Here is a 25,951-nt window from a genome sequence, read left to right as displayed (position 1 = left end):
GTATGGAAAATTTTCTTAAGCTTGGAGGTTCATAAAAAATTCTCGTTCCTTTAAAACAGCATCACCCCGTTGTTGTAATGTTGACACAATTTCCTTGTGAAGTGCTTTTTGGGTCGATTAAGTTGGGTGGAGTTGGTCTCTAACAATTTTTTAAAATGTTTTTATAAATGCTGTTTAGTGCACAAGGCATTTCTTGACCCTAGTTGGGTTGTTTTTTTCTAGTTGATCACAGTTTCCTCATTGAATAAAGAGACACTGGAGGGGATGACTAATGCTTCCTCCTGCTACTTCACACATGAATAAATGCATAACTCCTCATAGAACTTAGCCTATATCTATGTGTTGATTTGGTTTAAAAGTTTTACTGATTAAAACTGATTTAAGCATAGGCTAATTTACATTTAAAGTAGTTTACTTATCCTCATGTTGGTCCAAACCTGTTTGACATTCTTCTGCAGGGCTTCAAAGATATTTTGAAGAATGTTTGTAACCAAACATTTTTAGTGACCTTTGACTGTCCATTGAATGGACAAAAAAAAAAAAAACACTGAGACATTTCTCAAAATAACTTTATGTTCCAGTTAAGAAAAAGTCATACAGGTTTGTAAAGACATGAGTAATGAGGGCGAGTAAATTATGACAGAATAATTTTTTTGGGGGGTGAAATCTCCCTTTAATGTAATTGGTTCACTTGTTCATTCACAATAATCAATGGATAAGGGTTTCAGCAATAAACACTACATACCAAGCACATTCTGCATGATATATTACAAGATTGTTTATAACATTGACCAACTTTCATTGTCTAATACATTTTGTTTGAAATAAGGTTTTCATAAGGTATCAGAATGATCATTAGATGCACCTTAAAGTATGAAAAGTAAAGTAATATGGAGCAGAAATATGCACATGGTAGTAAGAGACAGAAATGTATTGGTTGTAGCATTGCTAGCTTTCGGCCCTGTGTCTCTGCCCTGTTACTGATCGTCATATGATTAACTCCTTGGCCAGAAGGGAAAATAGATTCTCAATTCAATAGAAAAGACAAATTGATTTCAGCCACTGCTCTGCCTTAAAAGAACAGCATACCAGAGTCCAGACATGCTTAGTTCAGTTAGAGTTTATTCATTTAGGATTAGGGCTGCAACTAATGATTATTTTGATAATCGATTATTTCTTCGATTAATCGGATAAAAAGCCCAATTTTCTTTTCTATTTTCTTTTATTGACAAAACACACTATTCCACATCCTGCCCAATGCTGTCCTTCAAACCAACAGTCCAACTGAATGCTATGAAAACGGTGAATATATGGTGAATATTATCTGACTGACATGTAAAGCAACCAATCACAGTTCGTTTTGCTCTGCGTCATGTTAAGTGACGTGAAAATATAACGTTGATGTCCCTACAATAACGGACTGTCGTGTAAAACTCTTGGACTTATTTTAAGAAGTCTATGCTGCGAAATTCACGTACTTCACATACTTTTGAAAATCCAGCATTTAGTTGATCCTGATAAGAGCTCTTTGTCACAACTGTAAATGTGACAACTTTTTTCTTCAATGAGGGGGTTTGGCATAACAAAGGCTTTGTTTCCAGGCTGATTGATAAAGAAAGTGACACATACGTCTCCCAGAAATCCTGCAGAATTGCCACAAATGACTACCAATTTTGTGTGCCTTATGCATCAGACATTCAGCCAGCGACTCTAGAGAGAGCACAGTAGTGAAAACACCACTAGCATGACATGACTTTAATGCAAAATGCCTGGAGGGACCCTTCGTTTTGTTCACTTTCTTCAGTTGTCCATGTGTATATCAGCCTGGGGTACTTGGAGCTTATCTAGCTGTTGCTTTCTTATAAGGAGAACATTCCTATTTCTGATGCAAGCCCAGCCACCATCCACACACCTCTGGGAGTGCAACACATTGTCCAGGTGCATCTGTGCTCATCATGAATTATTTACAGGCTTACTGCATAACCTGAAAGAACTGCTGCTCCACACTCTTCCAGAACAAAAGGATGTTGTGTGTACAGGGAGGGCCGCACAAAAAGTATTCTCGTCGCTTGATAAACTTAAAGTTGAGCCACTGTAGTCACTTGGACTATTTTAATGATGTTTTCACTAACTTTTCTGGGCCGGCAGAATGAAATTGCCTAGAAGCCTATGGAGGAGTGAGATAGCTCTCAGATTTCATCAAAAATATCTTAAATTGTGTTCCGAGGATGAACAAAAGTCTTACGGGGTTGGAACAACATGAGGGTGAGTAATTACTGACAGAATTAAAATTTTTGGTTGAACTAACCCTTTAAGGGTTCCTTTACTCAGCTGTGCCTCATTTACTTGTCATTATAAATATACCGTATTCTCACAATGTGAATATTGTACCTTCACAAGCTGCAAAACCTTGATGCTTTCTATAAAATTTCCTAGTTGACAGTTGGGATAAATATTACACAGGGAGAAAGTTTAACTTGCTTCATATTTAGGCAAATCTTTAGACACATCTTGTTCAGCTTTAACAACTAAATAAATCTGCAACATTACATAATAAACGCCCATTTAAGTTTTTCCCTCACCTTCATGAACTCTCTCAGTTCCCTTTTCGGGAGCATTTCCATAGAAGGCTGAGCTGTGGCCATTTGATTATGGGGGTTTTGGCACATGGAGGTGTTAGTAGAGTATTTATTGGTTTAGTCTGTCACCATACCATAAAGTGTGGGACTATCTGTGCTGAAGCTGCTCCCTGTCCATCTGTTTGGATTAGCTAAGCCTTGCCTCTATGTCCTAGAGCAAAATCACCACATCCATTTTGCATGACTGAGCACTATTCCTGATTTGCATCCGGTTGGGATTGTGATCTCACGTGAAAGAGACACTGGTAATTTTGCCTAAATCTACATACACTGGTTCTGAACATTAATTTCCATGGCCAAGAAAATTTGAGTTCCAGTTTGCTCTGAGGGCATGAGCCAAGAAATACATATGTGGGTGTGAAATAATTAATAATTAATGCTATTTTGTATTGCCATTCTGTAGTTTTTCTTGGTGACACACTGTGAATGGATCCTGCCCAGCTGTGCGGCACAGCATGACTGCTGTGTTGCCAAAATAATGTTTCCACCATTCATCAGGTGTTTTGCATGTGCCACACTTTCTGGCCATTGTCATGTGTAAGGTGGGCTGATGGACAAGCTCAGATGATACTTTTGCCTATAATAGGGCTGGGGCGGTATATCGAGTTTGTGTGTGTATATATATATATATATATATATATTAGGCAATATTGTTTATATCAATATACAGTAGTTATGAGTGCATCTGAAAAATATTTTGCTGTCAGGAGTGGACTAGTCTTATGCAAGCGAGTCTCCACTAAACCTCACAGACTTCAGTGAACGAACGCTGCCACGCGCATGCACACCAAACACACTGAGCACGATAGAACAGGAGCGCCATAATTCTGACCAAAATATAGCTACATTTTCCAAAAGTATTTGTTGTTAGACATTAAATGTGCCATATGTAGAATTTTAACCTTCAAGTAAGTGTATTTTTATGATGGCAGTAACAGTAAAAAACGAATTTGTAATGGAGTAATCAGTAAGTTTGATGTTAATGAATGCGTGTTTATTTTACGAGTTAACATTTAGTCTGTGCTTTTGTTTGTATTTAGTTTCATTTTTAATTGAGTGATTCTAACTTTTTCTTTAAAATGCATTATTTTGGTTTCTAGATTGTAATGTTGTTACAATAGAATGTAATGTGATTTTAACCATTTTTTGCACAACAACCTAGATGGTTACATTCACTATATTTGTTTTCATAGCCTTTTAATTAATATGAAGATTTTTTTAGGACAACATTGGGCAGGATGTGAAATCACTTCTTTTTTTTTTTTTCTTTTTTTTTTTTTTTTATCCAAATAGGAAAAGTTGAAAATACCGCTATATATATATATATATATATATATATATATATATATATATATATATACACCGTATATCGCCATTTAGCCATATAAAGGGTCCTAAAGGTCTGTGAGAAAATACTGTGGGGTGCTCTGATACCATGATGACTAGTAAGGGAGTTCTAATAGTTAGTTTTGTAAACCTAAGCTTTTTAAATCATCTTATCTTTGTAATCTATGAGGTCCCATTACCTCAATTTCTGGAATTGTTCTAGTAAACAGCACTATACAGCACTAACTGCTTTACAGCACACTGTTAGCATCCTGCAGTCAGCTTTACTGCTGCTCAGCACTTTAAATAATGAGCGTAATATTCTGGAAATTGTCACAGCTCTTGACAGAAACCTGCTCCACAAGTTCACACAGGCTCTCAGATTTCATGTGCACTTGCTGTGTTTCACACTTATTAACTCGTTCTTCAAAGACTCAGCCACTCAAATCAGAATGTGGCACCCTCTGAACATATTCCAGCCACTCAAGGAACCTTAAGACTACTTGTGTAGTAGACCAAAATAGACCAAAGCCCTATAGCCTGCTCACTGTTGAGTCAGTGTTCCCTAGCACACACCTGACAAAAGCTTAGGATGTTTCTTCCATTTCTTTCCAGTAGTGACCTCATCAACTAGTCATGAGAGGGATAATGATTTTGCTCCTTAATGAAACTTCACTTCACAATGGAGAGAGATTTTTAAACGATAACAGTTACACCGCCCTGCATCACATTTGCTGAATGAAATACAATACTTGTTTCTTATAACTTTGGGGTGCTCATATTCCTGAAAATAATGTTCTTAAAATCATCGTAAATAACTTCCAACCTGTCCTAAATCCCTAGAAGTAAGATGTGTAATCAAATTATTGGGTTGTTTCAAATATTAAGCATTAAAACATAACACTAGCAAGCTAAATATAATACTAGTACCATGAATGTGGACAATTAATATTAAATGACAGTGATTGATCATTTACGCGTATACTGTACATGATGCGTTCACTGTAGGCAACACACAGGCCCTGTTTACACCTGGTATTAAGATGCGTTTGGTCGATTGCATCACAAGTAGACGAGATCGAGACATTCCTGTTTACACCTGGTGTTTAAATCTGTCTCTTTTGTCCACTTTCAAACACTTCTGTCCTGATTATTTTGAGGAGAGGGTCTATTGGTGAATAAATGTATATGGTCCAAATGTATCGACAAAAACGCATCTTAATACCAGGTGTAAACAGGCCTACAGATACAGACATTCACTAGAGAGAGCACAAGACAGACAGAGCGCTAATGAATGGGAAAGACCACTGCATCTTGAGACAGGCTCTGTTAAAATAACTAATTTAACTTGACATGGCGCATTAAAAACACAACGATGAGTGATTAACTCCCGTCAAGCTAGTCGAATGAAAACGACGTGTCAGTGACTGAACATGCAAGTACTGTAAAAGAGCAGGAAGGAAGAAGCATATATTTTGTGCACAAAACGTGGATAAACTGCAACAGATAAACGTCAGCTGTGTGGACGCGAACTAATCGTTAACAATTCTCGTATTTTAATTGACACTGACATTCTTAGCTCCATATCTTTTAATATTTGCTGTTTTCTGTTACTGCCTGAACTTCACATTATTTGTAGCGCAGCCACCCATAATCGTAGTAAGATTTGAGAAGAACTGCCACCTTTAATGTGTTTTTTAATTTTAGTAAACAATTAACAAACTTTTAGTTTTCAAATTCTGTAAATTTTATCACGAAGTACAGGCAATAAATGTAGTTTTGCTGTTCTCTATGTGGCCTGACAGATCGCTCAATCAGCATTTCGACCTTGGAAAGAGCTTGTATAAAACAGCTTAAGAACAATCATGTCATTACGTCAAATATACTTCAGAAAAGCCATTCAATGCTCATAAACTTGTTAGTTAGCAAAAACAACAACAACAACAATAACAAAAAACTATAGAAAGGGGCATTTTGCTAAATAATATGTATCACATAATCCATATATTTTTATTAACCTGTTGTCTACATGAGAAAGAATGCAAGGAATAAATATGAATTTAATAGAATGAATTCTAAAAATGAATAATTGCATGTAAAGAGATGCCTTTCACCAAATTTACCTCTCATATATTACTAATGAAGGAAAATAGATTGTGTGTGTGCAAGACATACAACAACATTTATAGGATGCATTAGGAGGAGGCCAAACTATACTCTATGGCCAGGTGATGCTGACATTATTATGGTCACTGACACTGGCTCAGATTCTGGATTAAGAACAATTCTTTGTGACTATATGTAGTTCTCAAGTTGGAAAAGCAATTCAGAATCTTAGTTCCCAGGACATCCACAAGATAGATGGAAAAATGCTGTTGCTGTAAAAGGTGGGCAGACATGACAACACATGACAAAATTAAAACATGTTTATTCCTTTGTGGAACTTAAAATTATTTGGTGCCTATTTTTTTTTCACCTTATAGGAGCCAATGGCTCCTTAATTGATTATTTATTAAAAAAAAATTGTCTGGAGCCGTGATATTTCTCGATCATTTTGCTTTCAAATAAGTTATCTTCTCGGGGATGCAGTGATGGACAGCTGTCTTTCCTAATTTGACTGGTCAATAGCGATCCTTCTGTCTTTGGATTTCATGTGATTTCTCATTGTGGTGGTGATATTATAACTCCGTTTCAATCGACAATGTTTGCACACAACATGTTAATTCATTTGATAAAGTATTTCCATTTTGTAAGATCATTTAGTAAGATCATTTTGATCAACGTAATTCCAAGCTTTGCTGTGCCTATAGGAGGCAGACGACGCCATTCTGTGATCAAATAAATCAAACTTGTTTACACGCTCCACAGCGCCAACCAATGCATTTAGTTAAAACTGTGAGTTTTAGTTTGTGCGTTTAGGATTTATCATAGATTTGCTGCTGATGGCAAAGCAACATGTAGAAAAATTCTAATAGTAGCCTATTTTTATTTTTGAATTTTCAAATATTCGTGGTGTGCACTACCGTAGTTCTAGAATGTCACACTTTCTCACCAAATTTCATAATGCATTTCGTAGCATTTTTGCTTTTGACAACCATTTGTAAGGTGGTTTCTTGTCCCTCATCCCTTGGTAAATATTATCCCTTAACCACCACAAAGATTCCTCTGAGCCAGCTTAGAACTATTTGTTCAATTCTCAGTCGATTTTCCCATATATAAATATTTTATGCATAATCCTGATTTCAAGTTTAGAATTATGGCCAATGACAGAAATAAATGCAAACATGACCCAGATGTTTTAGCTGCATCTGGGAGTGTTTTACTACTTCCAATCAGATACTGAAAATTGCAGATTTATAAACTTATGTAAAGTTCTTGGACATTAAATTGAGTATTTGAACATATTTTTCCACTCCGTTGCAAATTGTAAGTTAAATACATTTTTGAATACTCCTTTTTGTAATTTAAACCAAAGATTTTGACATATGACTTTTTTTAGTCAAAGGGCATTACATTTTTATTTTGTGAAAACTTTACTTGATTAGTTTTTATTGCTATTTTTCTGTAGTCTAATTGTTGTCAAAAAGTAAAAAAAAAATTCTCACTGCATATTGGTTATATATGGAGCCCCTAAAGGGACCTTTGCAAAATAAAAATATTCAGTCTTTCGCGTTCTCACGATAAAGTATCGCGTGCTCACGAGATCAGTTTCTCGTGAGCGCGCGAAAGCCTGTATATTTTTATTTTTGCAAAGGTCCCTTTAGGGGCTTAGTAGTTAAGACAATTAAACAAAAAATAATCTGTATTGCACATAATCGGTTTGTTTCTACTTCAAACAACAGTCACACTTTTGTGAACATCACCAGTTGTAGCGTTTCAGATGTTAGATTGTGTTTATGGAGGGGGAATATTTGATTTCTCACACCTCTGCTGGAGGAGGTTTGGCAGTAAAGGGTAGGGCGTGAAAATTGGGTAGGTGTGATACTATAAATACTCCATAAACAGAGCAGTGCGTGCCGGAAGCAGAATTGCTCACTCTGGAATTGGTAGGCATGGAGATCCAGAGAAAGCTCAAGGCTTCAGACCTCAACATGAGCAAATCACACAACTTGAGCCTTATTAAAGTAAATTAAATAATTAAAAAATTATTCCGAAAAACAGATTTCCACAAAGTTGTTTTTGTCCTCAGTGACAGATTTGTGATATTAATGCCAGTAAAACAAATTTGAACAGTGAATCCTCCTGTGAGGGAACCGGCGTATTGTGTCTGTTATCCTTAAATATGCTCCACAAAGGAAAATTAACTTCAGATGAAACATAAAACATCACCCACGCCCTCCAGACATGACATCAGGCCAGTCCTGACTCAACCTTCAGTGGGTGTTCCTCCGTATGAAGAGGAAAATGTCAAGGATGATGATGTCATAGCAGTTCTGATTCTTCCTCGTGTTGATCCTACTTCAGTTTGTTGACTAGGCTGTTTAAAATGCTCTATACAATCTGAGGTAATTTTCTAAAATTTGACAGTCAAATTTTATTTCTCTTTTAATTTTTACCACATGCGCAACAGATTGAATTCACTGGTGTGAATACCAGTGGCATTGTGTCACGATCTGTACAGTTTGTTCAGGTCCTGTCTCCCTTGAACCCCAAATCAATTTTATCGTATGTGTGATGATTTAAAATGAAGCATTTCCCATTCATTTATTGTTTAGTTTGCAGAAATCTAGATCATCTTCCTCATGATTCCATGTGTTTCTCTCTGTGTAGGATGTGGTGGATCAGGATGATTCTTCAGGAGTGCTCTTCCAGCTGGAGGAAGAGCCATTTTCCTGGCCAGGGCCTAAGACGATTCATCTGCGTCGCACTTCACAAGGCTTCGGCTTCACTCTGCGTCACTTCATTGTGTACCCACCAGAGTCTGCAGTGCACTCCAATTTTAAGGTAGTGTGCATCGTTCATTCACAGGAGTTTCATAGCATAGTATTGTTTGTATATTTTTCAATATACACAATAATTAATTCTTTCTGTTTGTTTCTTATAGGATGAAGACCATGGTCACAGAGGTAAATTATCACTTTTAGTGACATAAAATGTAATCTATAGTTTTGTCCCAGATAACATATTATACACTATGCACTTATACTGTCCACTAAGCACTCTACCGTCAAGTGTATTCATTTTAGAAGGCTATTTTGTCATCTTGCATCAGTGTCTGATATCCCCCTATACATGAAATTCGGTACTTTAGGAATGTTTACCACAATAACTGTAAAGAAACTGTAAGTCATTTACAGAAGTGTTATTGACATTATGCCAGAGCTGCCTTGGTCGCTGTCTGCCATTGTCTGTGATGTTTGTCTTTGTATACTGTAATATTTACCTGTTAATAGTAGGCTACTAGCTACTTAAAGGCACAATATGTATTTTTTTTTATTTAAAAATATAAAAAATCACTATATCTATGTTATATATTTTTTAAAGTTGTGTATTTACATTATCCCGACAGTTCCAATTAACTTCTAAATCCAGAGAAATTAATATTTTAATTCGAAGACACGGACCGTGTCTTTATTTCCGTTTTGTCGCCGTCAATGGCGTCATATCCGTGTTGTCTCTGGTTTCCGCTCGTGCTGCCATGGCAACCAGAGCTATGAACGAGCCCTCTGATAGTAACCAAACTGACGCGGACAACTGTGTAGTTCACAATGTCTATTTGCACGCTGTTGTTGTTTCGTTCAAACATTATGGACCATGGCAAGCAGACTTTGGATAAAAAAGGAGAACTAAACCGAGAATCAATATCAGCGCGGTGTTTTCGAGATGTCGAGAGCTCCCATGGACACTATATAAACGAGAGCTCCACGTCCGAGACTTCGACAACTCCTACATGTACTTTATTAAACAGGTGAGCACATTTACATAAAACTAATCAAGGTTATATAGTTCAACAATGATAAAATGTTAGAATATGATCTGTATGTTATTCTAATGTTGATCTAGCTAGCTTACTGCTAGTCTCATACAGACAAACTAACGTTAACACATACATTTCAACACATTCAAATGCAGTTTAGTGTGATAGTGTAATGTTAGACCGAGTGAAACAGCGCTGCGTTACCTCTCAAGTTTAATTTGTCTAATAAACTGACCTGTGAGTAGTAATTCTGCGTGTAGTTCGGTAGAATGAAATGTCCATATTCCTTTTATATCCGCGGGACTCGCATCGCGTTTGGAGCTGATAGCTGTCTCTTAGCAATCCCGAACTGCTTCATATCACAGTCATGATAAAAGCATCGATGTATTCAGTCATCCATATACATTATTAGATCGGTCGGCTTGACGTTGACGACAAAATCCATAATTCATAGCAAATGTTGCGTCATCAATCTACGCCTTTGTTATTGTAAATAGGTTAGCGACCCCTAGTGGAGAAAAAATCCCATATTGTGCCTTTAATTCATTCATTCATAATGAATTCATTCATTCATTCATCCCCCCCCCCCCCCCCCCCCCCACACACACACACACACACACACACACATTCTGTGTTGAAGACATAAAACATTAATCTAATGTATCTTTTAATCATATGAAATTAAACTAACTTTTTTGTCGAACAACATGCTGCACAACTAAGCTTTATAGTGTTAAAATTAAAACATGGAAGAAAAATTGATTATTCCTATTATAATAATAGCCTAATTTATTATTAAACCTTTTTTTGTGTTGCGTTAGTTTTATTATTACATTGAGATGAATCTAAATTCTGTACAACAGTAATATATTTGGCAAGTTAAACCGGACTTTAATTTTGAGGGGTTGCCGTGAAGACCTTTGAGTTTCTGTGCGTGTATGATATGACGATAGTTTTTCTTAAATTAAACTGTAAAATGCTTGTGAAGTGACTCTCACATTGGCTTTGAAGATTACGTTCAAGCCCAACTCGACCAGAGCTGCTCAGTCCGTGACCATTTTCAAGAAACTGCTGAAGATGCATCTTTTTCGGCCACACCTGATCCATTAATACTAACTAAGATAAATACTTTATCTTCTATTCTATATCTATTATCTTAAAAAAAAAAAAAAAAAAAAAAAAAGTACACATACTACGTTAGATTAAAATGGGAAGGGTCATAGCACTTGCATATTGTTGTCCTTACTTGTTGTCATTATTGTATTCTTATTTAAATAGTCTTACTCTCACGCCCAGATGTGTTCTCAGGTACTGAAATTTGGCACCTATTGATTTAATGTGAATCAGTACTCGGTTGTGCTGACGTAATTTGGTCGGTGCCCTTAAAAGTTCAGAGTTCGGTACCCAACCCTGATTTGAAGTGCACAGTGTCATTTTCAGTGTGTACACACTGCTTGCACTATTTATACTACAAAATGGCTTAGAATAGTGGACAAGTATGCAACCTTCTGACTGAATAAATCCTTTCTAAAACTTGGCTTGAGGATCTTGAAAACGCCCTGAAATTCCCTGTTTACTCAATTTCTACTTTAATCTAGCACCCAAAAAGTTTGTGTCAGAGCAATTGTTCTCTCAAGGAAGGACTTTTATTCACCTCACATCACACGATAGCTCTCATAACATGGTTCAGCACAACCATCTATTGCGGCCAGAAATAACTCACTGAATTCTTTCCCCTGCTCAACCTCTCCCCCCCCGTTACTGTTTGAACTTTTGACCTTAGGTGTGTTTTTAAGATTGCATCATTTTGTTGCAAAAGAGCTTGACTGTTAAAAGTATAAATGATCTGTTTTTCCTGTAGTTTCATCCTGCTGTCAATTAGGGATATGCAAAGCCTGGTTTCGAATTTGACTAGACGGTGGGTTTTCTGAACATACAGGATTTGTTCTTGCGTTCAAAATGTGCTTGACAACAATATGCAAAATGCCAAAGAGTTGAGTGGAACACGGGAGATTTAAGACACGGTTTTAAAAAGTTAATTTGTAGAATTATTTTTTATTTATTTTTACTTTAACATTTTAACAATGCTTCTGGTCAGTGCTTTGAGTGGCTAAAAGCTGCTCAGAGAAGTTGCATCTCTAAACATCGCTACAGAAATACAGGCTTGTAAATCTGCTTCAGGATCCCCCACATTGAATCCTTCTGTTTGACTTCTTTACAGTGCAGATAACAAACTGTGACCTACATAGATTTGTTTGTTCTGAATTATAGTAAGGTTGTAATGCTCGTGGCATTTCAACAAACCACACATACTGGACCATAATGGTCACATAATGGCCAAAGATAAGCCGCATTCTTGATAAAGAATGAAGAATATGTGAAGGAAAAAACATCTGTTGGAAAATTTTGTTTTATTGATTGATAGTGGAAGAATGTAGAAATTTGCCAGCTGCAGGACATAATGGTTCAGGAATGATCGTCTAAATTAGAGATACTGATTATTTGCGTGTTATGTTTGTTTATCGTTTTATTTCTGTTTTTGACCGTTATAACATCAGCACTGAACTGAACAAACTATTTTAACACTTTTTTTCAAAACTGTAATTTCACTTCCCGCCTTGCATACAATACAAAACACACTTCTTCTACATCATTAAATAGAAAGATAATAAAGTGCACTGTCACTAAAGTGTCTTTTTTAAATAAAAGCTTTGATCAGGTAAACAAACAGAGACATAATTCTAACAAATAAAAAGCATAAAACATTCAAGACTTGAAAAAAAAACATTGCTACTTTAATGTAGCTTAGTACTCTCATTTGCATATTTTTATTTGTAATAAAAAAAAATATATAAAAAAAATATATAGTGCACTCTCACTAAAGTGTAATTGTTTTCAAATAAAAGCTTTGATCAGGTAAACAAACAGGTAACAAATAAATAATGTAGAAATAATTCTAACTAATAGAACTAAGTGCATCTTTTTATGACAACAGCAACAATATTAACAATTGGCTAAATAAATTTGGAAAGTCTAATGTTTTTAAATAGAGAACAAATAAATGACAGGAGTCTATCAGCTTTGCATAAATATAATCACATGGTTATAAACTACCGTTTTAAAAGGTTTATGTGTAGTTTAATAGGCTAAAGAGTGAAGAGAATGGAATACGCTGGAATATGCATTGTCAGAAAAATAAACAAAACAATGAATACATCATGGCAGTTATCGAGTGCATCTCATCTGGCATGTTTTTGTCGGTCTAGGTTATGAAATACCTGTTGACAGAGCGCTGTTTTTATCTGTGTGTTTACGCAGAACTTCTCTCGTGGAGATAATTGATTTCCACATGTATCTGTAATTATTTAGATGTTTATTAGCGAAATAAAGGTCATACAGTAGATGTTAATATCATTTAAGGAGTTTTAAACAAGTGGATCTTTTTAAAAGCTGCTTACAGTGGCTGGAGCAGTCTTGAGCCTCAACCCTGTTTGTAAACGGCCTTATGAATGTGACTTTATGAGACCGATGATGAGCAGACATCAGAGAGAGAATTAAGTTCAGCGCATTTATTTCCAACATGCGTTCATTCATGGCTGTTTTTATTTAATTATTGGGACATGACTTGTTGGACTCTATCTCTATTTTTTTATATATATACATATTTTGCATTTATGTAATGTATCTCATTTGTACATTAATGGTTATTTTAAATCAATTATCTAAGGGAGGTAAGTTATTTTACCTTTGAACGCCGTTGTTGACTCTCTTCCCTTCAGATTCAGTGTTTTAATGGCAGTCTTGTGTACAATTCTCCAAACGGCCACAAGATGGCGACATTTATCAGCGAATCCAATATTACAGATCCGAGATCCGATAATGGAAAATACTTTAATATCGGGAAATTTATTTGTCTATCTCTAGTCTAAATTCATTATCTTTCGTTAAAAAAAATAATAAAAAAACCCTGCTATATTCTGATATATCCCCTTCTGTTAGGGCCCTCAAATCATGCCCAACTTAGAGGAGATTCATACTGAGCTTTAGGTTTATTAATGCTTTGTCATTTATCTTTTGCCTGTTGTGGTGCACAATCCTTGTGAAATGCTCTTCTGCAAGTTGGAACCACTGTGTCAGTAAGTATCTGGCCTAAATATTTCCGGGTTTACAAAAGAGTTATATGAAAGAAAGAATATCACCCCTCTTCTCATGTCCTTAGCACAAACTGTAGGCTATCTAATTTACCAATGTATATAACTTTGTAGTTTGTAGCTGCCAAGTGTTAAGGATTTGAACTCTTCCACTTCCACGCTTTTAGCTCACTCATTGAAAAGCGTTAAATTGAAACAGGAACTGAAACTGTTGTGGTTTATAATATTGTACCTGACTAATGCAGCATAACTGAAAAACACTTTTTTTACACTATCATCTGAACAATCTTTAGTCTATAAGAGAGCACTAGTGCAAAGCCCTGTGAAATTTGATTGACATTACCTAGAAGAGTCCAAACTAGCTTACACAACATCCCTTAGTGTGCCTCTAGTTCTGTATGCAAAACAGAAAAAAATACAACAACCTGAACTTACACCAGCATATGTAATAGTAAAATATTAAATTTGCATGTTTTGTGAGAGCCAGGAATGTTTTTTTCAAGCCTGTTTTATTTCTCTGAAAATGTGGTTCCAGGTTTGTAGTTGTGCATTTCTCAGCTGGTTTTAGTTTGTTTTTGTGTGCACAACATGTATATAGAATAGATTGTGTCTGTATTTCCGCATGTTGCCATGCCTCTGCTTTGGACAGTATACGAGTGAGTCATTGTTTCATGTTCTCAGCAACAGAAAGAAACTTGAACTCCAGTGCACGGATTGCATAACTGACATGCATCTATATTCCACAACCACATTAGAAGGGAAATTTGAGGGGATTGGATTATGGATGTTTTTCTCTGGCTTTCATCTATTATCATTGGCACACTTCTATTGTGAATTTTCTATCATTTCTGATAACCGACCACATTTTTTTGGTTAGTATGTTGTTCATTATTATTTCATTACATGCAAAATGCGATAAACATGGCATAAATGGGTGCGTTTCTTCATATTCCTGAGGTAAATGTGTAAGAGTTTTAATATTTGAAAACTACAGTGTATGACAGTGAACACAAGATGGCGCATTCAATCTTTATAAATGATAACATTGCTATTTTTTACTTATTGTTTCTGTAGTATTTAAAATATGTACTGTGCATAGTTTTTTTTTTGTCATAATGTGCAGTATACAACTGAACACTCTGCATCCCACAATGCAATGTGCTCCATTCGACCTTCCATTTCCAATGTAACGAAATAACCAGAAGTATTTTCAGTTATACTTTTCTGAATAGACCAATAATACCAATACTGGATTTGACCAGTAACGATAGGTTGGCCCATGTTGGCCGATAACCGATTAATCAACCAATAGTTTAAAATAGATACTGAGTGAAAATAAATAGTGTTGAACTTTATTACAAAAATTGAAAAAAAGTACTGAAGCATGAAAATGTACTATACTTTTTAAATATAAAATGATTAATATATTAATTATACCTTGATTGATCAATCTTTCATGTTAGTTTATAGTGCATTATTAGTAAAAGAAACAACTTTAATATTAATAAAAGTATTGGTCATTTCAACATTTACTAATACATTTTAATGAAAAGTGTTACCATTTTATATAAATCCAAAGAGTCATGCTTAAATATGGCCATCTTTATATATCTACATGAAGGCCATAGCATTGAAATTAGACACATAGCCTATATATTTTGTTTACTCACGCTTTTTTGTGCTTCTATTTTAGTACACTTGATTATCTAATCAATTATGTATTATATGTATATATGTACTATAATATGTATTATAGTGTGACGATAAAAAAATGACTGAAATCGAATGCATTTCTGATTTGTTTATATGTTTCTGTCAGCTGCATGATGGTACAGTTTGCTTTCTCATGTCTCTAGCTTTAAATGTGCAACTTTACTGCATAACAAATGCTTAAAAGCTGTCAGCTGGAAATAAATGCAAATAGATGGTAACAATCGAGACATTAAACCTTTGGGTCGGAGTTGCGTATATTTTTGTCAGATTGTTTTAACCGCTTGAGGTTCTGATGTTAGCGTTCTCTCAGCTTCGACGGCAAGCATACTTTGCAGCATCTAGTCAACAAATTAATTACTTTATAATTATATGTAAACAAGTAGGATTCAGAATCATGATCTCTGTTTTAAACAAAAAAATTGTGATTTCTCAATTTATTCAGAACCGTACAGCTGTACTCTACAGGCAAGACCTCAAGCAAAAAGAAGGAAACATGCAATCGCAAGCTGTAGCACACTGCCATGTCCGCTTACTGAAATCATTACAGTTTTACGAGGGAGATATCATGTTCTTGATGAGCTCCTCATTGTTGCCCTTTTGGAAGCAGGTTGTAGAAACTACAAACAGTTTTCTGTCTCTAAACACTGATTTACACATGCACCTGCAGCTCAATTATACTCTTTTATTTGATGTCAGATCTCAGTTTTCCATTCTTTAATTCCAGAAAAGACTGAAAGCGATTAAAGCATTCATATGCCAAGTGGGTTTGTTTGTGTTTGTGCCATGCTGAATTCTGGGCACATCTGAGTGGTTCTAAGACTATTGAAACCTGCAGCAAAATCAGGACTTCAGAAAGAAGTCTCTTATGTTCACCTGTATATATTTGATCAAAAATAGAGTAAAAACTGTAATATTGTGAAATATTAAAATAAAATAAAAAATGCTTTCTATTTTAATGTATTTCAAATGTAATTTATTCCTGTGATGGTAAATCTGAATTTTCAGCATCATTACTCCAGTCTTCAGTGTCACATGATCCACCAGAAATCATTCTAATATGATTATTTGGTGCTCAAGGGACTTCTCCTACTCCTCCTCCTCCTCCTATAATAATATATATAATAATATATATATATATATATATATATAAATAAATAAACTGTTGAGGAGAGATCCTCATTCCTTCAGTGCAAGTAGACATGGGCCCCTGCCTTAGCGTGCCGTAGCTGTCATCCTCAGGGAATCTGTAGTGTTAGTTATTTACTGTTAGATCTGTGATCTATGTTCTGGCGGATTATGTCAGAATGAAGCCAAGTATAGCGCTTCCCTTAGGGGCTGAGGGATGTCACATTGAATGCTGGGTCATTTCTAGATGAAGTCACAGCATTTCCGCTGTATTGATGGGTTAAACGTTTCATTTCGAAGCTGGTGTGATTTAAATTATTTATTTTGTGGCTCGATCTTGTGACCGCTCGGTTCTTCCTGGCGCTGGTTTGTTGTGATCTGGGCCACTCGTGACACTGCTGCTTTTGTTGTTGCCAGGGAGACCACGGAACAGACTGGAGCCCATGGACACGATCTTTGTGAAACAGGTCAAAGAGGGAGGGCCCGCTCACAGCGCCGGACTCTGCACTGGTAATTACACCAGCACTTCTAATGTACAGCACATTGTTTCGTTTTGCTTATCGATGTCTGATCATCTAAAACCTGCAAATGGAACCTCAACAGGGGACAGGATCGTGAAAGTGAACAGCGAGAGCATCATTGGGAAGACGTACTCCCAGGTCATAGGGCTCATCCAGAACAGGTATGAGTGTGTTATAATTCATATAGATGTGTCATGATTGCGGTCCTAAATATTTTTTTCCCCACTTCCAGTCATACATTTCTGGAGTTGTGTGTGATGCCAAAAGATGAAGATATACTACAGCTGGTAAGATTTTACTGTTTTTGTATTTTTGTTTTAAAGCAGGCCCTAACTGAACTTTATTTTCTGATTTTCTTCGCTGACTTTGTTGTTGGAAACTTGTCTGGTTACTTCAGATAAATCTGGCCAGAATCTTCTGAGTACTTAATTTTAATGAGGTCTTTGTATGCATTATATTTTAAGTTTGCATTCAGTTGCACTTGTTCTATTCGCACCCATGGAAATGAAGGTTCTGACCCATTTCAGAGGAAGGAGGCGGGTTCCTCTCGCTCCTTAGGGTGCTGCTGTATCTGGGACTGCTAACCAGGACACTGCAGCCTGTCGTTCTCCAGCGAGCCTTAAACTGCCGCACCATCACAGCTGTCCTCAATTACACATAACTGTAGTGCAGTCATCACTTTATCTGCCCTGCATTCTCTTTGACACTCTCCATTACAGTCAAATTTCCATGCTGTGTTGCATTCCTGGGTCTCCTGACTCATGAATGGTGCCGTTGTTTTATCATACGTACCAGATACACTGTAGCATTAATCATGAACTTATTTCTGATATATTAGTTGTTTTCAGTTGCGGTGAACTTTTGAACATGTTCTATTTTCATAGGAAGTTCAGAATGTGTAGAGGTGAAGAGCTGGATGTTCTCTGAGACAGGATGGAAGCTCTCGCTTCATGAAAGGCTGTTTGTGTTGAAGCAGCCGTTTAGTTGGGGGAGCGATGCCAGCTGGGGCCTGGCACATGGGCTCTCTCTCTCACACAGAGATCTAATACAGAACTGCTGTGCAGTATCAGGGCTCAATGCTAAGGATTTTTTTCTACTGGCCTGGTTGTGCCAGTGGTTCACTTGTTTTTTGTTTTTGTTTTCTTGCCCAACCAAAAATTTTACTGGCTCCACCACAAAAAAAAAGTAATAAATAAATCAATTAAAATAGTTCTTGTTTTCATTGTGTTTGACCCATGCAACCTTAATTAATAAGGTTATGACACCAAATTTCAGAGACCAGCAAAATTTCACAAATCTCAATTCCAATTTTGATACCACAGCAAAAACTACTAGCCTGACTAATATAAATTTCAAATATTATTAAATACCAGTAAACAGTCAGTAATAAAATAAGAAAAAAAGAATCGCAATAGCACAAAGATATACAATAGAACAAACATACAAATAAAATAAACATAGTGCTTTTCAGGATTATCAGGTACAGGTCTAACAGTAGTTTTCATGTAGAGAAATTGTATAAAGTAATCAAATGTAAAATAACATTGCAAAGTCCTAACTGTATACATTAAATATAGATTGATCCTTATTAAAGTTACAAAAGTTATTCAGTCAAGAGAAGTGATTTTTCTTTTCTTTGTCCTTTGTTGTTTGATTAACATTAAAGACACAGATGAGGTCAATGATATAATGACCCATTCATATAGACAATCTATTGCTTTCTCCTGAATGAATCACCCATTTTGAATGAATCAATAGAATGAATGATTCAATGACAAAGACTGTGACTTTACAGAACCCACTGCTGGTGTTTAATCATTTCATATTTCTGTATTAAAAATCATGCCACCTTAAACTGTCTGTTAACGTACCTAAATGCCACTTCAGATGCAGCTTCTGTGCCACCTCTCAAAGATGGATTTTGTTGATACCATTTTCTTTTGATTGGTAACTGCCCTATTGTTTTTTATTACCCTAATTTAATTTGTAATTTAATAAAATGTTTTAAATAAATTTAAATGAAGAATTTAACATAAACTATGATGCATACATGTAATTAGTTGGGGGGAAAAAATTGTCTTTACAAAAATAAAATAATGCCCCTGGAAATCAGTTTAAGGGGGCAGATGTAACCCTGTAATGGGAATGTTAATATTGATATTATTGATCAGAAGGTGCTTTTCAATTTTTTAATGTGCTCATAAAAAATGTAAGCATAGAGCCCTGATAAATATATTTTAATATAATAATGTTGACTACAAAAGAGCTTCTTAAAGATTCTTTAAAGTCTCGTTTTGTGTTCCATGTGTTTGTACATTTTCTGAATGATGCCTTTAAACATTGAATTTTCAACACTTATTTTTTTGGATAAAATGCAGGGTTTTTTTAGGCTATGTTAAGTGGAATAGAATGGAAACACAGGGCTCATCCAGGTTCATTCGGATCACTGACCATTGTTCTAACTATTTTGTGTGAATAATCACCCAATGTCCTGTTTCTGTTTTATTCCGAGTCTGTTCTGTACTTTCTAATTCTGTCCACAGTTTCGCTCTTCTCAGTGAGCACACTCAGTCCTGCACTCATTTGTTTGCCCTTTAGATTAACTTTTAATGCATGCCATTTACTGCTGTAAGCATCGTTTGAACTCTCTGGCAGCAGGCATCTGTATTTCTTAAAGCACCTCTGCTGTTTCATGTGCAGGGTGTAGTGGAATCACAGTGATGATCTGAATTACAGAAGAAAAAACACTTATTAATGAAATTATGTTAATATCTTAAGTATGAAATGAGAGAATCTTGTAGGATTTATGTGTTTTTAGTTTTCCAGTTAAAATGTCACATGTGGGAAGTTGGACTTCTGCTTTCACAGAAACTTGGTAAATCTTCCAGTAAATGTAGCACATATGCTGTTCACAAGCACATTTACACATTTACACATAAACTGCGATGTCAATCATCGGAAATGACATTTAAAATGCTGCATCATTTTCTTCATCAACCTGGATGAAATGCGCTTTAGTTTCACTACCTGTACAATTTGATGTTTTTTTTTTTTTTTTACTTCTGAGTGGCAGGCATAAAGGATTAGTTCACTTTAAAATGAAAATTAGCCCATGATTTACTCGCCTTCAAGCAATCCTAGGTGTATATGACTTCTTTCAGACAAATACAATTGGAGTTATATAAAAAAATATCCTGGCTCTTCCAAGTTTTATAATGGCAGTGGATTGCTACTAACAGATTGAAGCTCAAAAACATGCTTCCATCCGTCATAAACGAACACCAAACGGCTCCTGTGGGTTAATAAAGGCCTTCTGAAGCAAAATAATGAGTTTATGTAAGAAAAATATTAATGTTTAACATGTTACAAAGTAAAATTCTAGCTTCCAGACAAATGGCCATACGCAGTCTACTTGTGCAACTTAGGCAATTTATGACGTCAGAAGTAGCGTAGTGCGTCATGGCGTAGCGTAAATATCAGCATGCGTCGCATTACTCGCATAAGTTGTGCTTTAAAGCAACACTATGTATTTTTTCAACCTTCATAATATATTTCCAAGACCCTTGTAATGGTACATCGACCTACAGTAGGTTGAATGACACGTCTGCCATAGCCTGACGGGGTTTGTATCGCTTTTACTGGCACTACGTAACTTTGGGGTTCGGGTAGTAACCCAAGCACAAAAAGAACTACAAAATTCGACTGCTTTACGGCATATGTCACTTCCTCAAATTCGGACGTGAGAGGCCAACCAGCGTTTGTTTTCCGGCTTTTGTGCGTATGTTTTTGTCATGGCCAAAGCAGCAACGGACAAAAAAAAAAAAGTCAGAATTAAGCCTATGTCTAAATGCTGTACAAGTTTGGTAGAGGCTACATTCTTGCAAGCAAGTTTTTTTTCCGTTTTTTTGCACACCTGGCATCCCCCTCGAAACGGTTCTCATTCGCGCTTGAATATATTCAACACTATAAAATCTGACGAAATACAATACTTTTTTTTTTTTTTTTTTTTTTTTTTTTTACAATTATCTTATATAGCCTAGCCATTTTTAATAGGATGGACAGTTGAAGGAACCCAACCTCGTTATACTTAATAAATATATTTGCTTCTTCTTGGCCTACTAAAGTGTTCCTGCAACGGGAGTGTTCTCTGGCTACAGCGCAGAACAGTGGAGTTTGTATGGACCGAAGTGCATGCCTGAGCTTGTGTTTTGGGTTAAGCTGCGTTGCTTTGACATTGTGGAAAATAGAATAATAGAAACAAAATGCATTAAGCTTTTTACCCGTTATTATCAATCTAAATTAATCTCGTTTTTCTTCATTTAAATTAAATTTTTTTCTTTATTTATATTTCGTTTTTTCTTTATTTAAATTTCGTTTTTCTTTATTTAAATCTACCCTTTACTGTGTCAGTAATTTGTTAGTCAGAAAAATATTAGACTACCTTATTAAAAGTATTGCTTAAGTTAACAGACCTGTGTGTGTGTGTGTGTTACGTGCGAGTGTATTTACTTTGTGTTGTTCATGGGGAAGATGTGTTTGATATCACTAGTGCAGTGTCCGTTCTCGGAGCATATAAGCCCTGCCCGCGTGAGGTGCGCTGCTTCCCGCTCGCGCTGTTCTGTAGTTTATTAAAAGTTGATTAATTCTTAAAGTGTTGCTTCTCGCGTGTCTATCTATATTGCACCAAATGCGACACTGCACTCCCTTGTGAAGTCGTTTGGATGAACGGTTCTCGAAATAATCAAAATGCAAACGGACAGACAGACACATAGAGATTCCTGCCTTTATTAGAGAGAAGAATATGTTCAGCCCCCTCTCTCCGAAGCTTCGAATATTTGATGTGCATTACTACCGAAGCTCAAAAATGGTATTCTGACCAACCCTAAATGACGCTGGCTTGTAAACGAGCTACGCGATCTTTTGGCGATTGGAAAAAAAAATAAAACCCATGAAATTATATTCATATGACATGCTGAAATATATGCCACTGTACCTGGGATGAAGACATTTCACACGCAACGCAGGCAGTCTGCCCAAGACGTGAGAACTCATTCTACAGAGTTCGGGGGTATAGGCTTGTCAACAAATGTACGTGTATCCCCTGGTAGATTTTACGACAGTAGTAGAAGACAATACTGTTTCCCAACTGTAGGGGGACCCAGAGAGCAAAAGTTACTTAGTGTTGCTTTAATCTTAAGTGGAATCCGTATGTTTGTTCACTTTATTAAATATACAATTATATACAATTTTAAAAAGACAAACTCATCGTTATGGTTCAGAAGGCCTTTATTAACCCACTGGAGCCGTTTGGAGTTCGTTTACGATGGATAGATGCACGTTTTTGAGCTTCAATCTGTTGGTTGCAATCCACTGCAATTATAAAACTTGGAAGAGCCAGGATATTTTTTAATATAACTCCGATTGTATTCGTCTGAAAGAAGAAAGTCATATACACCTAGGATGGCTTGAGGGTGAGTAAATCATGGGGTAATTTTCATTTTAAAGTGAACTATTCCTATAAGGGGACCCCATCCGTTTACTGTCGTTGACTTGATGCGCTGCATTCTGTTTGGAGATTATCAATGATTAAACTGGTTCAGGAATACACTTCAAACTGTTTGATGTTGTTTTTTGTTATGTTTAGACAAAAGGTATTATAAAGGACTACTGCATATATTTAATTGCACTGTTTATTAGCATTTTGCATAGCAACTTAAAGGGATGGTTTGGAGTAAAATCAACCTAGGGTTTTTTGCACCATGACCTCGAGGCAAACATCCCCCCAGAAGCTTTTTTTCACTTGGTTGAACATTATTAAAGTTAGAGCTTATTTAGAGAAATCAGCCGGATGGCTTAGTGGAGGCGCTAACGGATCCAAGGATGTATCTCGTAAATTACCCCACTAATAATGCCCGGAATGGTACCAAACTTCTACAGTAGTACAAATAGGTTCTGTACTCATAAAACGAGGCATTGGAAAGTTTGTAAGTACATCAGGAGTTTATTTAAATATCACTTGCCTGGCGGCTCATGCTACCGCTAACCCGGACGTCGACGTCACTTCAGGGGTTTGGGAAAAGCACGTAAAAGTCCTGGCAGAAAGCGATGCATAAGGATGTAGTGTAACGACGAATTATTATTTTTTCCGAAGTGTTAACAATTTAGTGTTAACTAATAATTGTTGCAAACTGGTACTACCAACAAAATATTAGTGCATTCCTGGAACTGGGTGTCGTTACACTGCATCCTTATGCATCGCTTTCTGCCAGGACTTTTACATGCTTTTCCCAAGCCACTGAAGTGACGTCGACGTCCGGGTTAGCGGTAACATAAGCCATCAGGCAAGTGCTATTTAAATAAACTCCTGATGTACTTACAAACTTTGCAATGCCTCGTTTTATGAGTACAGAACCTATTTGTACTACTGTAGTTTGGTACCATTCTGGGCATTATTAGAGGGGTAATTTACGAGATACATCCTTGGATCCGTTAGCGCCATCCGGCTGATTTCTCTAAATAAGCTCTAACTTTAATAATGTTCAACCAAGGGAAAAAAAGCTTCTGGGGGGGGTGTTTGGCTCGAGGTCATGGTGCAAAGGACCCTAGGTTGATTTTACTCCGAACCATCCCTTTAAGCCTGTTTGTATGCCAATTAAGATTTATTGAAATGCAAAACTGATAATTTTATCCCCAAATTGTCATTACCAGAATTCAGCCAGACAATTGTGTTTTTGTTTTTTGTCATTCCCATTCTCAGTGAAGCTCATTAGATTCTCATAACCGTAATACAATGTGAGCATTGAAGGATAATATGTCATAAAATGTCATAAGTAAATATTAATTGTCCTAAAAATAGGTTTTGCTTTCTTCAAGCAAAATATCATTTACCTTGTTTTTGGAGTGAAATATGACCCGGAGATGTACTTGACAAGTTTTCAATAATTTTCCTCATTTCTCTCCTTACTACCTCTGTTATATTTCCTTGCCATACTTTGTTGCTGCACAGCTGTTGCCGTGGTAGTGTTTTACTCTCGTGTGAAGCAGTGTTGCAAGGAAATGCTGTGGCCTGTCTAAACAGGGTTTTCAGCTGGGTGGAGGAATAATCCATTTGAGGTCTCTGGTGACATTAGTCACAGTAACCGAGTTGCTCATTAGAGATGTGAAAGGATGCTACGGTGGGAAGTGGCTTACGGATTTCAGTGAGAGAAAGAGAGACAGGAAGAGACAGAAAAGATGAGATTAGATAAGCTGGAGTCAGCTGACTGCTCTGTGTTGTAGACAGTCTATCTGAAATAGGCGCGAGTCAGCGAGAGAGAAAACGGGGAAGGGAGGGGGAAGCTGTACCATCTGAGCTGAATGTATAATCAAGCATCTGCCTCCGACATGTGAATGGTTACAGCTTTCCAGCGAGAGTAAGGGAGGGAGTGAGCAAGTGGACGCGTTAGCTGGGAGGGAGGGTGGGAGCGTGTGTGTGCGTGTAATCACGGAGTAATCTGCCTGCGGATGGATGGAGAGGGGAGAAATGGAGAGCCGACCGCTACTACGCGAGGCAGGCACCTCAGCCCCCACCTCGATTGGGAGCGACGAGGACAAGCAGGTGGCATCGCTAACGTGACAGTCTTCCCACAGCACCCCTCCACCTTCCCACGATCCCTCCTCACTGACAGCGCTGCAGCTCCTGTGCATTTTTTGCGCTCTGTACAGAGATATTTACTGTGATAGTGGCTGTCAGTACGTGGACTTGATTCTTTTGGTTTTGACCACCTTTAATGTATGCTGGTCTTTTACTTTCCCTCCCTTTCTCTCTCTTTTTTTCCTACGTGGGTTTGTGATGTAATGGCTGCAATTTTCGCAGGGAATCACTAGTCTGGTAAGCAGATCAATGCTACATTCATGTTGATTGTTGTTTTTTCATTTATAAATGTCATGCATGTCATTGTATTCCAGTTGGTTGTTGATTTCCTGTCCCTTGTCATTTTCATATGACTGTCATGATGTTTCTGATAATGTGTAGCGTAGTACAGCGTAGTTTGTGGAATGTCTTGATCACAGTAGCGAAGGGATTGTGTGACCTGTTTGATTTAGGCGTGTGGGTAGTTCTCTGATATATACAGCAAGCATATTTGCTATGCCTCGCCCCTTTTTTCTCATTTCTCTCTTTTCCTATTATGAACTTTGGCCTTTTTTAACAAGGCATCTGTGGCATGAAAGGAGGGGCGAAGTTCCCTACTACTGATATCATATTCAGTTTGTATTGTTATGCAAAAGGTATGTAACTCTGTATGATGGGTCGAAAGTCCACTCTACATGACTTGTCGTGATGTTTTGGAAGCCAACATATCCGAGTAAGAAAAACAATATGGGGCCTGGTATTTGTTTTCAATCTGACGTTCATCAAGCTGAAGTCTTGTGATAGTAGTTTACCTTGAACTCTGGATTTTGACATGATTACGGAGGTCAGATTTAGTGCCATTGCTAACCAGGGAAATCGTTCACCTCTGGCTTCAGTGTCGCTTCGGTCACGTGTGGTGACCCGAACGGTGGGTAACCACTTTCTTG

At 36.7% G+C, this 25,951-nt stretch overlaps 1 protein-coding gene across 3 annotated transcripts in view; it reads left to right on the top strand.

Moving 5' to 3' along the window:
- arhgap21b (Rho GTPase activating protein 21b) overlaps window positions 1–25,951 on the top strand; it is a 55,200-nt gene that overhangs the window by 4,653 nt on the left and 24,596 nt on the right. The window contains exons 3-7 of one of the 3 annotated variants that reach the window (XM_082171938.1): window positions 8,736–8,909; window positions 9,010–9,031; window positions 17,289–17,381; window positions 17,475–17,553; window positions 17,625–17,679. In XM_082171938.1, coding sequence (XP_082028064.1) covers window positions 8,736–8,909; window positions 9,010–9,031; window positions 17,289–17,381; window positions 17,475–17,553; window positions 17,625–17,679 — 423 coding nt within the window. Of the gene's footprint in view, window positions 1–8,735; window positions 8,910–9,009; window positions 9,032–17,288; window positions 17,382–17,474; window positions 17,554–17,624; window positions 17,680–24,851; window positions 25,263–25,286; window positions 25,933–25,951 lie in introns of those variants that run through there. The other 2 variants (XM_082171940.1, XM_082171939.1) reach the window with 2 other exon arrangements.

Source organism: Leuciscus leuciscus, assembly GCF_965113295.1.
Source record: "Leuciscus leuciscus genome assembly, chromosome: 6".
Lineage (NCBI taxonomy): Eukaryota > Metazoa > Chordata > Actinopteri > Cypriniformes > Leuciscidae > Leuciscus > Leuciscus leuciscus.
This window is presented reverse-complemented; position numbering and strand designations above follow the sequence as displayed.